At 64.7% G+C, this 20,346-nt stretch overlaps 3 protein-coding genes across 7 annotated transcripts; 1 reads left to right on the top strand and 2 right to left on the bottom strand.

The window, feature by feature from the left end:
* Positions 1-117: 117 nt before the first annotated feature.
* On the bottom strand, positions 118-13,387 carry TPST2 (tyrosylprotein sulfotransferase 2). Of its 4 annotated transcripts, none has more exons than XM_068654380.1 (8): positions 13,248-13,387; positions 7,609-7,681; positions 6,915-7,004; positions 4,436-5,354; positions 2,988-3,186; positions 2,239-2,289; positions 1,161-1,209; positions 118-344 (listed from the first exon to the last, which is right to left on the bottom strand). In XM_068654380.1, exons 4-7 carry the CDS (start codon positions 5,269-5,271, stop codon positions 1,180-1,182), a joined length of 1,116 nt encoding a protein of 371 aa, XP_068510481.1. In that variant the 5' UTR covers positions 5,272-5,354; positions 6,915-7,004; positions 7,609-7,681; positions 13,248-13,387; the 3' UTR covers positions 118-344; positions 1,161-1,179. The 4 variants fall into 4 exon arrangements, with proteins under 4 accessions (XP_068510481.1, XP_068510482.1, XP_068510478.1 ...); XM_068654381.1 differs by lacking the exon at positions 13,248-13,387 and adding an exon at positions 8,481-8,737; XM_068654377.1 differs by lacking the exon at positions 6,915-7,004.
* A 269-nt stretch (positions 13,388-13,656) lies between these two features.
* CRYBB1 (crystallin beta B1) lies at positions 13,657-16,518 on the bottom strand. 2 transcript variants are annotated; one of them, XM_068654383.1, is made up of 6 exons: positions 16,367-16,518; positions 15,655-15,793; positions 14,857-14,975; positions 14,387-14,519; positions 14,124-14,266; positions 13,657-13,930 (listed from the first exon to the last, which is right to left on the bottom strand). In XM_068654383.1, the coding sequence occupies exons 2-6, from the start codon at positions 15,772-15,774 to the stop codon at positions 13,750-13,752; spliced, it is 696 nt and encodes a 231-aa protein (XP_068510484.1). In that variant the 5' UTR covers positions 15,775-15,793; positions 16,367-16,518; the 3' UTR covers positions 13,657-13,749. The 2 variants fall into 2 exon arrangements, with proteins under 2 accessions (XP_068510484.1, XP_068510485.1); XM_068654384.1 differs by lacking the exon at positions 16,367-16,518 and having other exon boundaries at positions 14,124-14,519; positions 15,655-15,792.
* Positions 16,519-16,543: 25 nt separating this feature from the next.
* Positions 16,544-19,988, top strand: CRYBA4 (crystallin beta A4). The gene is made up of 5 exons (XM_068654386.1): positions 16,544-18,692; positions 18,816-18,934; positions 19,097-19,238; positions 19,368-19,510; positions 19,604-19,988. The coding sequence occupies exons 1-5, from the start codon at positions 18,654-18,656 to the stop codon at positions 19,749-19,751; spliced, it is 591 nt and encodes a 196-aa protein (XP_068510487.1). The 5' UTR covers positions 16,544-18,653; the 3' UTR covers positions 19,752-19,988.
* The last annotated feature ends 358 nt before the right edge of the window (positions 19,989-20,346 follow it).

Here is a 20,346-nt window from a genome sequence, read left to right as displayed (position 1 = left end):
CTCGCGCCCCCTGCGGGCGGGGCCAGCCGCGGGTCCTCCCGGGGCGGGGTCGCCCCTTATTAACGCGTGCCTCAATTAGTGATTAATGAACACAAGCACAGCCCGCACAGGGCCGCGTGTAGTAACACAGCATATATTAATTGACTCTTAAATACAGTCTGTACACGGCGGGGGCGCGGCAGCCGCCCTTACGGCCTGCCCCGAACAGGCCCGGCACCGGCACCGGGGGTCCCGGGGGGTTCCGAGGGGGTCCCGGGGCCGGGGCAGCGCCGCCAGCACCCGGCCGGCCTCCTGCCAGCCTCCTGCCAGCCTCCTGGCCGCCTCCCGGCGCTGTCCGCAGCAACCTGCAAGAGAGAAGGGCAGCGGGGTCGGGGGGCGGCCCTGGGGCACCCCCCGGTGTTGGGGAGCGGCCCCGAGGTGCCCCCAGCACGGCCCCCACAGCACCGGGACCCCCCCGAGGTGTCCCCACACAGCAGCCCCTCAGGAGCACCGAGCTCCGGCTCAGGGCACGCGGCTGCTCCCACCCCAGGCTCCTCCTGTGTTTATTTGGTATTTTTTTGGCCAGAAACTGCTTTGAAATGGAGAGTTCTAAGTGTGTATTTGCAAAGTTCTAAGAGTAAATTTCGGCAAAAAAAGTGCTGTTTGTGTCCTAGCACAGAGGCTGCCTGCAAAGAGACAAAGGCATCCGACCACTGACAGCCGCTCTTGAAGTCCGGGGGAGCAGCCCGGGTCTGCCGAGCTGACAGCAGCTGGGACGGCCTTCACCTTCCTCCCCATGGCAGCTCAGCACCCCCACAGCCCCCTGTAGCCCCCCACAGCTCCCCACTCCCACCCCTTCCTTCCACAGACCCCCTTCCCACAGCCCCGCTCCGTGTTCCCCGCAGGGTGCTCAGTAATAATGCTCCCAGGTGGATGATTTCAGATCTGCTCGTGAGCCTCTTTCACAGCTCAGGGGAAAAATATAAAGCCCTGACAAATCACCTCACGTAACAGTATTGCCCTGAAAACTTAAAGCGACTGTGAAAGAGATCCTGGGCATGGTGAGCGTGCCTGGAGCAGCCTGGCTGATCCACGGGCTCAAGAAATTAAACCAGCAAAATGCCAGCCCTGGAACAATGCGGGCAGTTTGCATGGTCCCACGTTAAACTACAAGGTCTTACCTGGAAATCGTTAATTTTATTAGTGAGAAGATGACGTGTTCTGCATCACCTAGAACAACCAAGAAACAGAAGATCAGCTTTAAGTCACCACCTGCACTTCCAAGCATCCCCAATGCGCTCCCTGTATCGGGAAAGGGAAGCGGCCAGGACAAAACGGTGCCACAGCACAGAACCAGGAGCCACGAGATTGGGCCAGGGGCTGCAGCTTCTCGCTTCCCTCCTGTACGTGTACACACGGGGTGGTTGCTCAGGAACTGCAAGTGACACCTCCTGCAGTGAATATACACGTGTGCTTGCTCCCCCAGCAGCCCCGTTTCCTCACTTTGGGGTTTGGCTGTGTGTTTGCACACACAGTGGCAATGCAGATCAGTCTGATTGCGTAAGGGGTCCCCACGCTGAACAGGTCCAGCTGGCACCTTCGATCAAAACATCTGTGTGACTCCACACCAACACACCGCACCTCCTGTGCAGGCAGGCAGTGCCTTCTGCAGAGTCAAGAGTCAGGTATTTTATTTTTAAGTCCGTGTGTGCTGGCTGTTGGACAGCTCTGCATTGTAAAAGATGGTTATCAGCTGCCCTCAGACACCGCTCTACAGGGAGGGAGCCATGCAGCGTACGTTTGACACGAGAATACAATCACACAGGTACAGGAACCAGAAGACCCATCTCTATGCTGAAATCAGATAAGCAATCCTTCCCTAAACATGGCAAGACCCAGGACAACAAAAAAAAATGGTTTTCAGGACAGAAGCAAGGTGGAAGTGTCTCAAAGAGAATGAAGAACTCGAGTTTGAGGAGTGAGCGCAGAGCTGTACAGCGATAACCCACACGCAAGAGCAGAACAGAAAGCGCTGACGGGTGAAGGAGCAGGCTCTGAGCAGCACAGAACACCATAGGGATTTGTGACTGAGGCAGGATGTCAAAATAAAGCTGGGAGGATGGAGCAGGAAGGGCAGGAACAACAGAGCAGCACCAGGAGCGATACCCCAGCTGGGCTGCCCAGCCTGCGAACGCCCATCAGAGGGAGCAAGGGACCAGGCAGCCAGGGCGAAGGGCTCAGCTGTGACACAGGACGTACCTGCAGGTGACCTTTCAAGTTGGCTGGCGTTTTATATTCCCCTTTTAAAACCTATGGGAAAGAAAAAAAATACTGACCACTTCTTGGACAGCGACTGTACGAGCATCAAGTCCACCCTGCAAGCTGCTGTGTGGCTGGGCACGTGTGCGTGTCCGGGTAGGACTGGTCACCCCACAGCCTGAGAAATTCCCTCTCCAGTAACTGCTGTCTGCTTCTCGGCAGCTCCTTCCTCCCCGTTCTGATCCAGACACGAGTCAATATTCTAAAAAAAATTCTTCTGGTTTTGCCCAAAGACACTGTGAGCCTCCCGTCACTTTCCTCGTGGGACTGGCTGGCGAGCTCCCCGCAGACACAGCACAGCCCGAGCCTTCTCGGGGGGCCAGACCGGGGTGCCTAGTGCCACCCCCCCATCCCAATAATGTCGCCATACACCACCAACCCCCACGGCTGGGGTCAGGACCGGGGCTGGAGCAGGGAGGGCCAGGTCAGTATCTGCCACAACAGAGGAACAAACCCCACCACAAAATCACAGGGAGCGCAGCCGGCCCGAGCCACGCCAGGCTCCGTGTGCCGCATGTAACTGCGAACCTCCTCGGCGTGACTGCACTGCGACCACACGGAGCAGAGCTTCGTGTCTCCACTCTTATTTTGACTCCCTTCAGGAGGCTGTGTGGGTGCAGAGCCCTGCGGGCCACCGCCACGAGCCTTCCCCGCCAGCGCCCGGCCGTGCTCCCGGCGGTGACACTCACTCTGTGCGTGTTGTTGACCACCAGCGGGTCCGGGTGGCCGTAGTGGGGCGGGTTGGCGTACGGGTCGTAGCCCAGCCTGGCGAGCATGGGAGCTATGTGGGCCATGTCCTGCAGCACATCTCCCGGGATGTGCCCGATCCATTTCGATAACGCCTCCATGTTCACCGGCTTGATGACCTGGTCCGTGGATCTTTCTATCCTGGAAGAAAATAAAGAAGAAGGTAAAACAAGGCACTAAAGCTGCTGTCCCCTGGGTTTCACAGACACACCAGGCTGATGGAAGAGCCTTCAGCTGGGCCAGCTGCCACCTGCACATTTTGCTGTCAGGACAAGCGTGCGGCTCAAATGCTGCTCTGCTCCTGCTGTGAATGCAGGGAGAGCCTCCACGGGCACCGTGGCCCCACACAAGCTGCTCATCCCACAATCGAACCTGGCCACTGCACCCGGCAGGACCAGCTCCAACAAGCAAATCCAGCCACGGCGCCCTGCTGCGCTGCAGACACCGCTCCCCTCCCGCCCTGCCCTGCGTGGGGAGGACAGGACACCCACCCCAGCCCAGCCCACCCCAGCCCAGCCCAGGGAAGGCACACCCAGCCCCGCAGAGGCAGTGCTGTGTGCTGGAACGGGTCAACCTGCACAGCCCTGAGCCTCGGGGCTGCCAGGCAGGCGGCGAGGCACGAGGCACACGAGGCACACGAGGCACACGCAGTGCCACAGCCCTGCTGGCAGCAGCATTTCCACCCCCACGCTGTCCCCGAGGAGAGGAGCGGCCCCGTGCCCCGCTGCAGCTCCCCGCAGCACTGCTCGGGGTGCATCGGGCTGCTGCAGGCCAGAGGAATTTATACAAAGCCCGCTTGGATGGTTCCCATAAACGGTGAGTACATCTTGCTAAGGCAGGCTTCAGCTTCCCTGAGGAAAGGAAGAGCGTTAAAAGACCCGAAGAAGGTGGGCGAAGGCAGGCACAGAGATGGGGAGCCAGCGAGGAGGGGCCTGGGTGTGTCTCCACGGGAGGAGAGCATTCGTGGTGTTCTGCACCACCAGCACCGGCGGAATTACGGCACAGCACGGCGTGAGTCACAGCAGCACAACTGCAATCACGGCAGGGAGGGTTGAGGATGGGTGGAGAACAGCCACGTTACAGAGCTCGTGTTTCTGAGCAAGCAGGTCTTTTCGGATTAAAGATCGATGTCACTCCTGCACTGCCAAGGAAGCTGAATAAGAGCCACCTGCTCCTGAAATCCCCGCCTGGCAGGCTGCCCTTTGGGGTACAACAGGCTGCCACCACCGAGTCCTTTACTCAGAAACACAAATCTATAAAACTGGACGTGCTGCAGCTTCTACCCCTAAAAAGCACACACGGACACAGGGAATGGATCTTTGCCCCCCAGTTTTAGCTCTGTGTAACGAAATACTCCTCAGGAAGCAGAGACCAGGGCCCAGACACTCACTTGGATAGGGACACTCCGCCGGGCTTCCCTATCAGCTCCTCGTGGTGCAGCACGGCGTCGCTCCAGGAGATGTCCAGGAACTTCATGATGGCGTGCATGGACTGCTCGGGGTGCAGCACCAGCTGCTCGTAGTAGACGGGCAGGCAGCGGGAGCGCCCGATCTCCAGGCACTGGGAGTACATCACCTCGATGGCTTTGTTCCACTTGGTCAGGCAGTCCCGGTAGCTGTTCAGGTCAAAGCCCGCGATCGTCACCTTCCGGGTGATCATGGAGTGCACCGAGGCGCGGCCGTCTCGCACCATCAGGAGGAACTTGGAATTGGGGAAGAGCCGGGACAGGTAGACGGAGGACTTGAGCGTGAAGGGGTCCTTGTTGCACAGATACCTGGCCGGCTCGCCGTGCTTGGCGATCACCTCCAGGATGAAGGCCTGCATGGCCGCGTCCAGCACCTGGTCCGTCACCCCCGCCTCGTCCAGGCGCATCTTCTCGCGGCCCGACTTGGACCATGCCTGCCGCATCGCCAGCACGCGGGGGATGATGCGGGTCTCCTCCCCGCAGCGCACCTCGGGGTGGGCGTCCAGCATGGCCCTCATCAGCGTGGTGCCGCTCCGGGGGACGCCGCCGATGAAGATCAGGGGCATCTCCTTGCTGTAGCGGTACTCCACGTGGTTGGAGTCCATCATGACCAGCTCCTCGTTCTCCGGCCTCATCAGCCGGTGCCTCCTCTTGTTCAGGACCTGCTGGCACTCCAGGACCTGCTGGCCAAGGTGCAGAGTCACCACCAGGGCGACCACCGAGCCCACGGCCAGCAGCACCCGCCTCATGGTCACCCGCATCCTGCTGCACTCCGCATGGGCTGCAGACCGACAGGCCACCGGGCTTCAGCTTGCGGCTAGCGAGCGTCCGGCCCCGCGGGCATCTGCAAGAGAAAGACAGAGCCGCCGGTGAGCTGGGCTCCTCGGGACGCCCGCGCCACCCCCTGGCTTTCATCAGCCCTTACCTATCACCACCTCTCAGGGTAGGTGTCTTCTACCCAGCACGTAATTAAAGCGCGCCCGAGAGCACGCCCAAAGAGATTACTCGACTGTTTTCTGTACCCAGAACCTCGGGTTTGTGGCTGGAGTGAAGCTCCATGGATGTTTTGGAGAGGGGAGGCCACCCCTCGCCCAGCTCTCACAGAACTGTTTCCTTGAGGCACCGACCGGCTTTGCCTTCATCCAGTTACTCCTTTGGATGGAGCGTGTATTAGGTTAGGAGAAAAATCTCCGGCTTTACTTCCACCAACAGGGTAAGGCACCATTACAGAGCCTGCTCCATCCCACACAGACCCCGAGGCTCCCGCCCTTCTCCTTCCTTCCAGCACGGGTTCCCTGCGCCCAGCACACCTCCTTGCTCTCCCTCCCGCCAGCCACCTGCCTCCTTCCCACAGTCTTTAGCTGTACGCGTGCTGCCATAGGGGAGGGAGAAGGCTGAAATAAAGAGAAAACCAAAAGCATCTCATGCAAATCTGAAGCGCCTGACTCAGAAGAAGCAATTACCCACAGAACGAAACCAGCTGAGAAATTAAACCAATTTCAGGGTAACGCGCCAGTAACGGCAACGCGCGGTCTGTGTTGGACACCTGCACCCCAGGCTGACCTCAGTAACGTCCCCAGAGCCGTGCCGTGGTCCCAGGCCAGGTGCCTGCTCCGCGGGACGTGCTGGCAGCAGGCTGCCTGTCCCCACGGTGGCTCCCAGGAGAGCTGGCACCGTCCCCCGCCCGCCCCCTTCTCCCTCCCTCTGCCAGCGCAGGTTTTGCAATCCTCCCGGGGTCACGCAGGGATTTCGAGTCCTTTGTGCTTACACGGCCTGGGCGGGAGCTGAGGCCAGGGGCGTCCACGCGCTGCAGCTCCCCAACAAGCATTGGAACGGCCTCGGGAAGGCGGCCTCCTTGCTGCAACCCTCCTGCAAGCGCCCGGCTAGGAGAGGGGCAGCCAGCAGAGCCTGCCCGGCACGGCGCCTGTCCCCATGGCATGGTGCCTGTCCCCATGGCACGGCGCCTGTCCCCATGGCACAGCTCCTGGTGGCACCGTGCCCTCCCCATCCCCATCCCTCCCCTGCCCGCTGCTCCCACCCCACCTCTCCAAGGCCTGGCCTCGCAGCACCAGCTCCCAGGCTGCCCTTGCACAGCACCAGGGCCAGACCCAGCGAGGCAGCGCCCGTCTGCCCAGCCAGGTAGGAGCCTTCCCACCCCGGGACCATCCTTGTGGCCGTGCCGCTGCCTGTGCTGCCTGCTGTGAGCATACCGAGGGTCAGCAGTGCTTGGCGCACGGCTGCACCATGTGAGTGTCAGGAAGCCCAACGCGGGCACGTTGCCTCAGGCCACAAGTCGCAGGGGGCACCAAGCAGCTCCCTGGCGTTCAGTCAGCACCACGGCACAGCCTGCTCCACCCTGCTACCTCGAGCTGCTTCAGTCATGTAAATGAATTCAAATGCTCACCCTAAAAATAATTGCTGAAGGCCGCAGAACCCATTGCCATGCACTGCAGCTGGAGCACTCGGGATTCAAGGCCAACTGGAATAATTAGCACTGTGCAGACCAAGACAGGCTAATTAGCAGGAGAGATCAGCAGTGCACAAGGAGGCCGGGAGCACAGAGGTGCTCTGTTCTTTGCAGGCTCACAGGGAGCGTTTCCCACCGCCCTGCTCCCTGGCACAAAGGAATTCCCTCATTTTGCTGTGCAGGGGGCAGGCTGGCTGCGAGCCCGCCCGCACCAACCCTCAGCTCCAGGGAACCTGCGTGGGGGCTCCCCCTGCCTGCCCCTGGCTCCCCATGGGGGCACGCGGGGACAGCAGGGACAGCGGGGAGCAGGACAGGGCTGTGCCCGGCTGCAGGCAGCTCAAGGCTCTGCAGAAAGCTGAGGGAGAGGGAAGCAGCGGGCTGCTGGGGAAGTGACAGCAAAGCGGTGACCACCAAGGACACCAGAGGCCCTGTAGGCAAAGCGCCTTCCATATTTTGCATGCTGCTGAGCCATCAGTAAGGCTTAAAGCATTCCCCGTGAGCTGCTGCAAGCAATAAAATATTAACGGAGCATCAGCGAAGGTGTGGGCAGCCACATGAAATATTCAGCACTCCCCTGCTGGGACCACAGGGGAATCAAGCGCTCTGCCAAGAGCTCTCCACGCGGGCTTACCTTCTCCCCGTGTGCTCATCTTGCTGCTAGCCGAGTGTCACGCCGATACACCCCCAGGTGGCTGCAAAAATACCTAATGGGGAAGAAAAACACAGGGCCGATTTGTTTGTTGGTCACAGATAGGTACGAGCGTGGTTACAAGCACTGCTCTTCCTCCTTGGCACCGTCCCCTCCGCACGCACGCCTCCTGCCCAAAACCTCCCTCCAAGCCCCGGGAGAGGTGGCCCTGACCCCTGGGGACAGCTCTGGCCGCCACGCACAGCAGGGCCGGGGTGCGGGCAGCTTGGCAGCCCTTGTCCTGCCCAGCTGCGTTTTGGTGCTGGCAGAGCTGGGCCAGCACGGGGAGGAGAGGGGCAGCAGGACGGTGGCTGCTCCGCACAGAAACCCAGTGCCCTGGCCGGGAGAAGCCGCAGAGGAGCAGAAGCAGCTGCAGGATCTAAAAGCAGGGCCCAGCCGCCCGGACATGGCACGGTTCCACTGCACACAAGTGGCCGGAGCAGCACGGCCCGTCCCAGAGGAAGCAGCTTCAGACTCGCTCACCGCAGCCTTTGTTACAAACGCTGGAACCAGACAGGAGCCAGAACAGCGCCCGAGCTCCCCAAGCAGCAAGAGCCAAGGGAGCCCAGGGGACACCTCACACCCAGGCCCTGAAACTCGACGCTCCCAGCAAGGCCACGGGGATGCAGAGCTCAGGACCAGAGCAATGCCACGGAGCTGTGAGAAGCTGAGATCCCCCGGTGCTGGTTCAAGGCTGAGGGCCAGCCCCAGCCCTGCTGTGGTGCTCCCGGCCGCCCCACGCAGCTCCAGCTCCTGGTGGCTGCAGGACCCAACCCGCCGGGTGCCCCCGAGGACACGGTGCTGCCCGTGCCCACCTGTGAGCCCCGGAGCAGCCCCGCAGCCCTCCTGCACTCAGCTCCCCCCCGTGCGACGCTGTCCCAGCCCTGGAGGATGTCTGTGAGCACATCTGAAGCGCAGACGCTGATTGTTATTCCTGCTCCCCGAGAGTCTCCTCCTCTCCTGCCCAGACGCCTTCGAACGTCACCGGCCCCTCTCGAATTAGTGTTCCTTAGCACTAATTAGGAACAAGAGGGAAACTCCACCCGGCAGGGACGTCGCAGCGGGGCAGAGCCCAGCACATGCATCGCCCTCCTTCCCCACAGTGTCCCCCCCACCGCCCACAGGACTCCAGATCTGGACGAGGCTGCAGGGCTGCGTGGCACCAGCTGCATCCCTGGGTGCAGCCCTGCAGCCCCACGAGCCGTGCAGCCCCACGAGCTGCCTGGTGCACGCGGCAGCGGTTTAACAGCCGCCCCGCTCCGGAAACCCTCCGGCTCTTGCCCTCGCACACACGCTCGCACACGCTTGCAGACTTCCTTCCTGCACCTCCCGCTGCAGGCTCAGCGCGCCCAGGCTCCCGCAGCGCCCCTACGGCACCCTGCAGCCTCCGGAGAAGGGGGCGAGCGCCGGAGGGGTCCCGTGGCAGGCAGGGGCACACAGCTCCCAGGGGGCACACAGCTCCCAGGGGACACTCAGCTCCCAGGGGACACTCAGCTCCCAGGGGACACGCTGTCTGTGGGGTGCGATAGCAGCCACTCGTGCTGCCGAAGGCACGGCTGGTGGGGAAGGCACCACGCTGCAGCCCCGTGCAACACAAATGGCACAGCTCAACCGCGCTGCCCATCACCAGGCCCTGCACCACGGGGCTGTGCTGTGCCTGGGGGTGCTTCTGCACCGATGAACTCCCCACACACGGTGCAGAGCTCACGCAGCCCAGCACCAAGCAGTGTTGGAGCAGGACGTGCAGCCCCCCAGCAGCAGCTCGCCCAGGGATGGCTGCATCCCAAGCGCAGGCGATCGGCAGCAAAGCGATGTCATGGGGACATTGTGCAGAGCAGGGATGGGTTACAGACAACAAGCACCGTTTCTACAAGAAGCGTAATGTGATCAAAAAATGCCTTTTCTTTTAAATCATTCCCAGAAATGGTTGCTCGTCTTTGCAGCCTCCCCAAAAGCCTGAGGTGGGGCATGGAAAAATTTAGCTCAAATCCTTGGTGCTTAATAAGGGATGAGGAACTGCGAGCGTCCTCGCGGTGCAACAGCAGCTGTGGTCAGCAAAAACACACTAATGCATCTAACCGGCATCTTTGCAAATCAGCAAAGCTTAATTGCTTAATTGATAGCCTTCAATTAATTCGCAGGCTGTGTGCAGTGCAGGAACACCCTCGGTGCCGCACCCCGGGCCCAGCCGATGAAGCGTGGCAGCGCCCAGCTCCCGCGGCACAGCGGGGCCAGGCGGTGGGAGAGGGGCTCAGACGTGCGTGGGGTTATGCTGCTGAAGGGTACCGACAGCGTTCAAATCGAAAAAAAACAGAAAGAGAAAAAAAAAGAGTTGCTTTCAAGGCACCACGTGACGAGAGCAGCAGTGCCGAGAGCAGGGCGTTTTTGCTTACTAAGGCTGGGGATGTGCTGAAGGCCACAAAGCCAGGAGCATCTACAGGAACCAGAAGCCAACCCCACTAAAAATACACGGATTTTAGGCCACTTTGGGGTTATGGATCCCTTTGAAAATCCCCAAATAGAACAAAGAGCGCTGTGGCTTGCATTGCAGCACCACCACCCTGGGCACAGCGGTGAGAGCAGCACGGGGACGGAGCGCAGGCACCCCCTGCAGCTCCCCCACCTGCGCCAGCCCCCGCGGGTCCTGCCCAGCTTTTCCCTCAATTAAAAGCACCAACATCGATGTGCCGGCCAAACCCCCAGCGAGGACCCCGGCCCTGCAACCTCGCTGATGAGAGGAGCTCGTTTGCCTCAGGCGCTGACGCCCCCAGCAGCTGGGCTTGGGGAAAAGGAAGGAAAACGGCCCCAAACGTGCTGCGGTGGCGATGGGGACCCGAGAGCCACCTGCCCACCGCCAGGGCCTGCAGGCAGCAGGGAAGCAAGGCCCAGCCCCATGTGCTGCTCCCAGGGCTCTCCTCCAAACGGGGAGGGCAGCAGGGCCAGGAGCAGGGCTCGTGGGGGGGACCCACGCCGCCAGGAGCCCCCCTGGCCCAGCGGCCCTACGCCCCTTGGCGTGCCGGGCGCTGCCCTCGGCTGTCCCGGAGACAGCAGATTTCTGGCTAGCGCAGGGGAAGTGGCTGTTACCACATCTCATTTCACAACACTCGCTGCTTCAGGGACAGCAGGGAGGAAAGCTCTCCTGCTCAGCACCACGCACCAGGGCTGGCGAGCAGGAGCCCCGTGCAGACCCCCGTGCGGTGACGGACGTGGCCCCCGGGCAAAGCGCAGCCACCAGCCCTCGCCGGGGAGCATCCGCGGTGCACGAAACCAGGCCAGCAGCTGGGAGCCTCAGAGGGACCTTCCTGACGGTTAATCAATCCACAGCTCCCATTCACAGCTCCTCCGTGCCCACGGCTGTAATTACAGTGTGGTTATTCCCACGGGGGGCAGAGCCAAAGCCCCACAGGCACCCCAGAGGATGGGCACTGAGAGCTCACGGACCGGCACCTCTGGCACCTCCGCTGCTCCTGCTTCGCCCCCACAGTCGCCCCTGGGGCTGCTGACACCAGGAGGAGCAGGAGCAGGGCCCAGGGCAGCACAGTTCACGTGCAGATATTATTCCTCTGCCTGTCCTGGCGGGCTGTGCAAGTGAAACCAAAAGCACCGCAGGTTTTCCTGCAGTGAGCTGCAGAGGGACCGGCGAGGGGAGAGTCCTGCTGCCGAGGGCAGGGGTGTGCACGTCCAGGCACCAGCCTCGCTGCAAACCTGGCTCCGCACTCCCAGCGCTGAACAAAACATTCCCCACAAGTGTGGGTGGTCAGAGCCTGCCATGCAGCAGGGAGAGAAAGAAATCAAAGGAGCTGCTAGAAAAAATACCGAGCATCTTCAAAAAAATATTTTCCAAGTCCCTGTGCCAAGCCGTCAGTCTTAACGAGCTCCATTCCTGCACGCACAAAGATCAGGATCTGCAAAGTAAAGGTTGTTTCTACAAGAGAAACCCCAAAACCTCAAATTTGCTTAAGAAACAAAATCAAAATATTTTATTTCCCTATGAAGCAACACCAGCCATCCCCGGCCCCGAAGGCACTGAAGGAGGAAGGTGCGGGCAGGGGGCACCGGCTGCAGCCTGGCCCCGACCCCAGCCCCGTGGGGGTGCGCAGCCCCCCTCGCACAGCCACAGCGCCCCGGTGCCGCCCAGCAGCTCGTGCAGTGCCCAGAGCCTGGGCAAATATTTTCTGCCAAGGCACGGCCCAGGAGGGGCTCATCTCATGGCACCGTGGATGGATGAAAATGGAAAGGGCCCTTCTGGGATGGCTGCCCAGCAGGAGCAGGACAAAACCCAGCGCCTGCCCCGCACAGCTCAGGGCTGCAGCCCCCAGGCCCAAAGCGAAGGGCTGGTGGTGGCTGCAGGGCAAGCACCCAGGCGCTGGGTGGGCAGCAGCCCTCACCATGCCAAGGCAGGAAGGAGGCTGAGGCTTGCTGCGAGCATCACAGATTCGTCAGGAGGCATCAGCGCAAAACCACCTGCTGGGGGCTGCCTCCTTTCCCCAGAAATGTTCCTGCCAGGCTCCGCGCTTCGCAGAGCTCCCGCGTCCCACACATCCCTACAGGCTCAGCACATCTGCAGCTCAAATCGCCTTGGGGATCAGGGGATCGGCTGCTTCACACGGCAGCGGGAGTCACTAACACGGTGTGAGACCTGCAGGGAGCAGCAGCCCCACGGCCCTTCTGGGGGGCACGCAGCGACTGCACCCAGGGACCCTGCAGCAGCTCCCAGTGCTCCCACTGCTCCCAGTGCCGTGCTCAGCCCTGAGCCGTCCCAGGGCGCATGTTGGGGCACCGCTGGCTTGCCACAAGCCCCTGGTGCTCAGCAGCTCTGGATGCTGCCCAGCTCCCACCCTGTCTGGAGCTGCAGGGGGGGATGGGGCAGGGGCACACACCCAGCACCGTGCGGGGGGCAGCGATGCCTGGGCAGCACGGCGGGCACAGGGCATGGTGCTGGCACCACACCTCCACCAATGAGCCATAAAACCCCATAAAACCCCATAAATCCCCATAAAGCCCCGAGGCCTGCAGGTTTGCTCGTGCAGGTGCTGCGATGCCGCGGGGAGGGCTGCGGGCAGCACCCGGCCACAGCTCCACGGGGAGCGGGCACAGAGCTCCGGGAGGGACCCGTGGCCGCCCACCGGTCCCCTCCCCAGCCCCTGCCTGCCCGGGGCTCGCACCCAGCCCCCGGGGGGGGGCACGGCCGAGGGGCAGCCGGGCCCGGTGCGCGGTGCGGGGGGGTTGGGGCTGGGGGGGGGCTTTGGGGCAGTGCGCGCCCGGTGCGCACCGTCCCCATCCTGTCCCCATCCCGACCCCATCCCGTCCCCATCCCGTCCCCGTCCCGTCCCGTTCCCCGGGGCTGTGCCGGCGGCAGGGGGACGCGCTGCGGGCAGGGCGCTACCGGCAGCGCGGGGCTCCGGGACGGGGCTGCTCGGGGCTGCGGGGCTCGGCGCTGCCCGGCCCGGTGCGGGCTGCCGGGGGCACCGGGGGCACCGGGTACCGGGTACCGGGCACCGGGCACCGCGCACGGCCGCGCCCCGCCCCCGCCCCCGCCGCCGCCCGCTCGGTGCCCGCCGCCCCCCCACCCCCCCACTCACCGCTCCCGCTCCCGTTCCCGTGCCCGGTGCCGGTGCCGCCGGCGGGGACGCGGCGACGTCACGCGCACGAGGGGCCGGGATCCCCGCGCCGCCCCGCTGCGCATGCGTCCTGCGGCGGGGGGGGCGCGGGAACGGGCACGGGGCGGGCACCGGCACCGGCACCGGGTGCGGGAACGGGAACGGGAACGGGCATGGGTATGGGTATGGGTACGGGTATGGGCACCGGCACCGGCTGCTGGCCCGCCCCCCCCGCGCCTCCCCGTGCCGTGCCCGTGCTCCCCGGGGGGCGCTTGTGCCCCGCGTGTGTGCGTGCAAACGGCGTGCACCAAGGCGCGGGGGCGGCACCCAACACCCAGCACCCAGCACCCATCATCTCCCGGCGCCCCCCCGCAGCTGGCAGCACCACCGGCACCGTCTCACTCTTTATTTCCCCCCGGGGCAGGCTCCGCTCAGCACCGCGCGGGGGGGCCGGGGGGGCCGGGGCCGCCCGTGGTGGGGGCGCTCAGTCGGAGGGGGCGTTGGGGCCGGGGTGGGCGCCCCTCTGCTCCCACTGCATGTCCCTGACGCGCCGGATGGACTGCAGCTGCGGCTGGAAGGCGCACCAGTCGTTCCAGTGCCTGAAGTCCCCGGTCTCAAAGAGGTACTGGTAGCCCCGGTACCCCGGGTACTGGTACCCGACCCAGCTGCGGGGAGAGCACACGGGTGTGAGCTGCCGAGCCGTGAACCCACCCAAAAACATCCCCACCACGGAACCCTGCCCGGGGTCCCCGCTGCCCGACTGTGCCCCGCTGCCTGCGGGACACCCCCTGCGCCCAGGAGGCAGCACGCGGAGCCCCCCACAGCGCAGGGAGCTGGGGGGGCTGCAGCCCGGCTTACGTTCCACTGGGCACCTTCACGCTGCCCACGCGGTCGCAGAAGCCGTAAGCCCAGAGGCTGGGCACGTCGTCCTCCTGGATGTCCATCTTGTTGCCCTTGAAGTCAGCAGACTCGTACAGGGAGATTTTGTGGTCCTCAGCCTCCTGGGGAGGACAGCGGGGAGGCGCTGGGCTGGGCGGATGGCACTCGCAGCGACCGGGCACCGTGCGGCACGGACACAGCCCCAGCCCCGGCCAGAGCCACCTCCTCCCCGGGCCACTCACCATCCTGATGGGACGCATGGACATGAAGCAGTCGCTCCGGTAGCTGCTGGACCAGGTGTCCCAGCGAGGGTACTCACCCTTCTCCAGGACAAACATCTCCCCGCGCATGTTGGCTTGCTCGTAGGCCACCCAGCTGGGGAGAGGGGCAGGGTGGCACGAGGGGTCAGGCTCCTCTCCTGCTCCACCAGCCCGCGGGGCGGCCGAGCTGGGCTCCCAGCACCCAAAATATCCGTGGGTGCCGGGACCGAGCCCACTGCCCTGTCCCAGCCCATGGGGGGGGCAGGAGCTCAGACACCCCCGGGCACAGAGACCACTGCTCGGCCCCAGCAGCCAACCCCGCGCCCACCACCCTTGTCACTGGGGGGGGACGGGCGCTGTGCCCAGCTGCAGGAGATGCCCACGCATCACCCTGCACCCCCAGGCCGCGGTGTCCCCACGGGCACGGGTCCCTCCGGGGCAGGGTCACTCACGGTCCGGAGCTGACAATGACGCTGCGCACCCGCTCGAAGCCGCAGTCGGCCAGGTTCAGGCACTCGGCGGTGAACTCCATCTGCCTGCCCTGGAAGTTCTCCTGCTCGAAGACGATGATCTGGGGGCAGAGGGAAGGGCTCGGGCAGGGCATGGGGCCGCGTGTCCCGGCACACCGAGGTCCCCCCCGACAGCCGCTCCCTGCTCTGGGTGCCGTGGCCACGCCGGGGGTCCCCGTGCTGGTGCCCCCGCAGTGGGTACAGCAGGGTCGGGATGGAGCTGTGGGGCCAGGGGCTGTACCTGCACCGTGCCCCCTGTGCCTGGCACCGTGGAGCTGTCACGGGGCACCCTCACGGCTCACCCCTCGTCTCCAGCCCCGATGCAGCTCCCCAGCAGCACCCCAGCCTTTCGGTGCTGTCCCCATCACCCCGGCAGCACCGCGGGGCTCCTTGTGCTCAGCTCCTGCCCTCCTCACAGGGCTCCTCGGGGCCACGGTGGCCTTGTGGCAGCACCCAGCCCCGAAACTGGGGCGTGGGGAGAGCAATTCCAAGACCTGTGCTCTCAAACAAGATGTCCTGGCCGAGGGGAACCGGGAGCATCCCGCGTGGCAAACCCACATCGTACCCGGTGCTGCAGCAATTCCCTGAGTCCTCTGCCCCGAGAGCTGCTGCCAGGCAGGGCCAGCACCAGCCATGTTCCCCCTGCTGCTGGCGGGGGCTGAGGGTCCGTTCCCCTTGGCCGCCCAGGCTGCCCCTCACCCTGGGACCCTGTCCCTCCCCGCGGGGATGTGCGGGGCTTACCCGGAAAGCTTCTGCGGCGGGCTCCTCGCCCTTGCTGTTGGTGACGGGTGTGGGGTCGGAGGATGGAGCTTGTGCCTTCTCCTTGTCCTCCGCAGCGGTGGTTTTCGTGGTCTCAGACATTGTGGTGGTCAGCTCAGGTCTGGGAGCAGAGACGCCAGCCGCAGGTTAGTGGGGGCACGGCCGTGGGACACCCCACCCGGCCCCAGGGACGGTGGCATTGGGGTGGCATTGGGGTGAGGAGGGTCACAGCATGGGGCGAGGAGCTGGGGGCTCCCCAGGCAGGCCGGGCAGAGGCAGCAGGTCCTGCCTGGGCAGCAGGAGGTGGCACTCACCACGCTCCCCTTCTGTGCCCAGGAGAGCCCCCAGCATGGTCTTGCTGTGCGGGGGTGCCCTGAGCTCCCCGCTCCCACTCCCTGCCCTCCCCAGGGCCTGATCCTGCACCAGGGCTGTCCCACACGGGTGTGCGTGGGGCGGGCAGGGCACACCCCCCTTCGTGTGTGGACCTCTCGGGGGCACCCCGATGGTGGCACCATGGTTTAGGGTTATCCAGCAGCCCCCACAGAGGGCAGTGGGGTGCCGGAGCTCTGTGATGGGCTTGGGGTGCCCCAAGCAGTGGCACGGTGCTGGGCACGGACGAGCCCCTGTGTTTCTCTCTCCCCCCCTCGGGACCAGCTGGAGCCAGTGCTGCAGCGCGGGCACTTGGTCCTCTTACCTGGGCAGCTGCTGCTTCTTGTTGGAGTGAGCGGGCTTGTGTTTCGGGGTGCAGCGGGGCCCCCACTTTATAGCCTGGCAAGGGCAGGCCCCGGGCGGGCGCACAAAGGAAGTGCGAGCTCATCAGTGTCTGCGCGGCCGCCCCGTCATCACATCCCGCACCGCGCTGGAAGCCTCTCCCCGGCCCCGTGCCCAGCTGCTGAACCCAGCACTTTCCTTTGTGCCCGCGGCACAACAGAAGGCCTGACCGTGCCACTTTGCAGCGCGCTGGCACCCGCGCGCCCATGCAGGGCATATATAGCCCCCGCGCCTGGACCCGCACCGGCACCCGGCTCCAGCACCCAGCTCCAGCAGCGCCACGGCTGGGCATGGTGCACCAGCCCCGTGCCCCACAGCTGGCCCGAAAACAGCCCTACAGCTGCCCTGTGCCCACCGCCGGGAGCAGGAGCCCAGCCCGGTGCTGGCACCAAGCTGGGCAGAGCCGGGGATTGCTCCCAGCCCCCCTGTCCGGACCCCCAGCTTTTGGCACAGGGAGAGCTCAGCCCTGGGGGCAGCGCCTGCAGGTTCCCCAGCCTGGCTTTGCATTAACCCTGCCCTGGGTCAGCCCGGCTGCTTTCTCACTGCCCCTCTGACCTCCACTGATCTCGCTTTAAACTTCCCTCCGTACCGCTCAGCACCCGAGTGCTCTGCCCCGAGGATGCCAGGTTGCCAGACTTCACTGCTACAAAATGCTTCAAGAGTTGTTCCTGAGGGTTTTTCCCTGGAGATGTGCAATCAAAGCCGACACTTTCTGAATATCTCAGTCCCTAAAAACAGCCTTCTCCTCTGAGGATGCTCCAGCTGGCCGTCCCGTGCCATCCCTGCCTGCCAGCCCCAGGCACCCTGGGGAGCCCCCCTGCCCGGCCGAGCAGCTTGCCAGCCGTGGTCCTGGTTCCCGTTTGAACCCCCGGCACTTGTCTCCTCCCTGTTCTGTCAAAGCCTCCAAGGCTCCCGGTGCTCCTGCTGCCGTGCCAGCACTCAGCACGGGCAGCAGTAATGCCCCGAGCAGCGCGCTGAGCGCAGAGCCCTGCACAGGGGCTGCCAGCCGCCATCCCCTCCTTCCCCCCGGGGGTGAAGTGTTAACTTGCAGCCACGTGGCTCAGCTGCACCATCAGGGCTGCTTCCCAAAACACCAAGCATTTATTGATCTCTCCTCTCCCTGCAGTTTTATCGACCGCCCGCCGTTCCCGTGGCAGCACGGCTGGGTGCACGCGGTGCTCCCGTACCTCCTGGCACCCCCGGGGGCAGCTCCCTTTCCTCATAGCAGCCAGCTTTCGTGGCTCTCGGCTTTCAATTTGCATTCATTTTCATGTTTGTTAGACGTATTTCTATTTTAAGTTGCATTTGCTGCCTCTTAGAGCCAGGGTGGTTTCTTTTAACCTCTCTGCCTTGCCCATGGCTCCTGAGCACTGACCGGCAGCTCCTGCCCGCCCTGCAGCCCCCGTTCTGCTGCCTCCACTTCTCCCTCCCAGCCCCAGCAGCCTTCGGATGGGGCATTTTGATGCCTGGAGGGGCTGAGCTCTGCTCCTGGGGCTTCCCCACGCTGCTCTGGCTGTGGGGTTCTTCCCAGGTCCCTGAGCACAGAGGCAGCAGACTGCTGCAGGGACCCCGAAATCTTGACCTGTGCCTTTGGACCCCTTCCTGCCCTCGAGGATCTGCCCTCTGCTTTGCTGCGCCCCCGCTCCCTGCTTGTTGTGATGCTCGGGGGCTTTGCTTCGTGCTTTTCCTGCAAAGAGCTGCCCTGGCCCCTGGGGAGAGCTGCTCTGCCCCAGCACGGACAGTGAGCTCCTCCACACACAAAGGTTTTGGCCTTCCTCCCTGCACTGCACGTGCCAAACCCCTGGTGTAGACAGGCAGGGACACCTCTGGTCGTGGTCCCAGCAGAGCCTGGAGCAGGGGAAGGGCTCCCCTGGGGAGCAGGGCAGGCTTCAGGGTGATGCCCCAGCTCCACAGGTCTGGGGTCACTGGGAGCCCTGGTGCCCCCACTCTCCAGCCTCCCCGCAGCCCTGCCTTTGTTCCGCCCGGTCCCTCCTCCCGCCGTGTGCTGAGTTAGGGCTTTCCATAATGCCCTCCCGGCCTGGCTCTGTCTGGAGCTATAAAAACCCTGCCCCAGGGCTGCCGGCCGCGCCACCTCTCCGTGCGCAGCTCCTCACCCCGGTAAGCGCAGGAGGCAGCGCGTGGCCCCGGGGCCAGGCAGTGGTGTGCCAGCAGCCCCGCACCAGCCTCCTCTTCTCCTGCACAGAACCACCATGAGCCAGCGCCGCAGGACGGCCTCGGGTCTCTGGAAGGTGCGGGAGGCCGGGGAGGAGCAGGAGCAGGGGCTGAGCCCCGCGGATACCCGGGCACGGGGGCGCAGCGGCTGCTGGGGGCCTCTGCGCCTGCAGAGCCTCTGATCCGCCCGTGCTCCCCAGATCGTGGTGTGGGACGAGCCCTTCTTCCAGGGCAAGAGGCACGAGTTCACCACCGACTGCTACAGCACCCCGGAGCACGGCTTCAGCACCGTCCGCTCCTTCAAGATCGAGAGCGGGGCGTGAGTGCGGGGCGGGGGGCTGCAGGGGCAGGCGGAGGCACTGGGTGCCCTCTGCCACCCAAACCATGGGGCTGCCTCCTGTGGGGAGCGCAGGGGGCTGCCGGGGGTGCTGGGTGCTGGGGGCGCTGGGTGCTGGGGGCGCTCACCGCACCTCCCCGGCAGCTGGGCAGGCTTCGAGCACTGCGGCTTCCAGGGGCAGCAGTTCGTGCTGGAGCGCGGCGAGTACCCGTGCTGGGAGGCGTGGAGCGGCAGCAACGCCTACCGCGTGGACAGGATGTGCTCCTTCCGCCCCATCGCCTGCGCCGTGAGTAGGGCCCGGCATGGGGCTGTGCCGGACCCCCGATGGCCCTGGATGGGGAGATGGGCAGGGGGCAGGGGGCAGGGGGCAGGGGGCAGGGGGTGGCTGTGCCCACGCGGTGCCCTCTCGCTGCAGGACCACCGGCGCAGCCGGCTGATGCTGTTCGAGCAGGAGAACTTCCAGGGCAGGAGGGGGGAGCTGAGCGACGACTGCCCCTCGCTGCCCGCCCTGGGCTGGGGCAGCAGCGCCGTCGGCTCCTTCCTCGTCTGCTCCGGCGCGTGAGTAGCGGGGGCAGCGGGACCCGCGGCACCGGGCGTCTCCAGCCCCGTCACGGTGCCCCCAGCCCTGAGACGCGCTGCCTTCTGCTCCAGGTGGGTCTGCTCGCAGTACCCGGGGTACCGCGGCTTCCAGTACCTGCTGGAGAGCGACAGCGGCGCCGGCGAGTACAAGCACGTGCGGGAGTGGGGCTCCCATGCGCAGACGGGCCAGGTGCAGTCCATCCGCAGGGTCCAGCAGTGACCGCCCGGCCCTGTCCCCATCCCTCGGGCGCTGCCTGCCCGGCACGGTGCCGGCACCAAAGCTCAATAAAGCTCCGTTGTACGAGGCAGCGCGCTCGCACTTGGGGGATGCGTGCGGGCAGCACGGTGGCAAGTGGCTCCATCCATGTGTCACCACGGGTGTGTGGTTGCGGCGGTGCCATGTGCCCGGGGGTCTGCTGCAGGGGCAGGGATGGACGGGGGTCTGTCAGTCTGTCCTGCCGTGGCACAGCCACCCGCCTGTCCCTGTCACACGCAGGTGAGGCCCCTGCCCAGCTCCCGCAGCAGTGGGGTGCAGTGAGCATCCCTCAGCCCCACCAAGGTGGAGGAAGATGCTGCGGCCACCACTGAGCCTGGGCAGGAAGGTCCGCGGGGTCTGGCAGGCCCCAGCAGCACGCTGTGCACCCATCCTGCACCCACGCACACCCCCACAGCCGTGCGCACACCCCCAGGCACCCCACCCCCACGTACACCCCCCTGTCCCCCAGCAGCGCAGCCCCCCGCTGCTCCTGCCAGCCGCTGCTGCTGAACCCCTGCTTTGGCAAGCAGGAAAATGGTGGCCAGCTGGAGCTGGAAAT

The sequence above is a fragment of the Anas acuta genome, chromosome 17 (assembly GCF_963932015.1).
Source record: "Anas acuta chromosome 17, bAnaAcu1.1, whole genome shotgun sequence".
Lineage (NCBI taxonomy): Eukaryota > Metazoa > Chordata > Aves > Anseriformes > Anatidae > Anas > Anas acuta.
The sequence above is the reverse complement of the archived record's forward strand: the minus strand, read 5'-3'. Positions and strand labels throughout refer to the sequence as shown.

Excerpts from the sequence above, each read along its gene's own strand:
- TPST2 (XM_068654380.1), bottom strand. The coding sequence starts at position 5,271 with ATGCGGGTGACCATGAGGCGGGTGCTGCTGGCCGTGGGCTCGGTGGTC. Across the intron at positions 3,187-4,435 it reads GGCGGAGTGTCCCTATCCAA|GATAGAAAGATCCACGGACC; the intron begins GTGAGTGTCTGG and ends ATTTTCTTCCAG. Across the intron at positions 2,290-2,987 it reads TGGTCAACAACACGCACAGA|GTTTTAAAAGGGGAATATAA; the intron begins GTGAGTGTCACC and ends TCTTTCCCATAG.
- CRYBB1 (XM_068654384.1), bottom strand. The coding sequence starts at position 15,774 with ATGTCTGAGACCACGAAAACCACCGCTGCGGAGGACAAGGAGAAGGCA. Across the intron at positions 14,976-15,654 it reads CCGCCGCAGAAGCTTTCCGG|ATCATCGTCTTCGAGCAGGA; the intron begins GTAAGCCCCGCA and ends CTCTGCCCCCAG. Across the intron at positions 14,520-14,856 it reads GTCATTGTCAGCTCCGGACC|CTGGGTGGCCTACGAGCAAG; the intron begins GTGAGTGACCCT and ends CCCTCTCCCCAG.
- CRYBA4 (XM_068654386.1), top strand. The coding sequence starts at position 18,654 with ATGAGCCAGCGCCGCAGGACGGCCTCGGGTCTCTGGAAG. Across the intron at positions 18,693-18,815 it reads CGGCCTCGGGTCTCTGGAAG|ATCGTGGTGTGGGACGAGCC; the intron begins GTGCGGGAGGCC and ends CGTGCTCCCCAG. Across the intron at positions 18,935-19,096 it reads TTCAAGATCGAGAGCGGGGC|CTGGGCAGGCTTCGAGCACT; the intron begins GTGAGTGCGGGG and ends CCTCCCCGGCAG.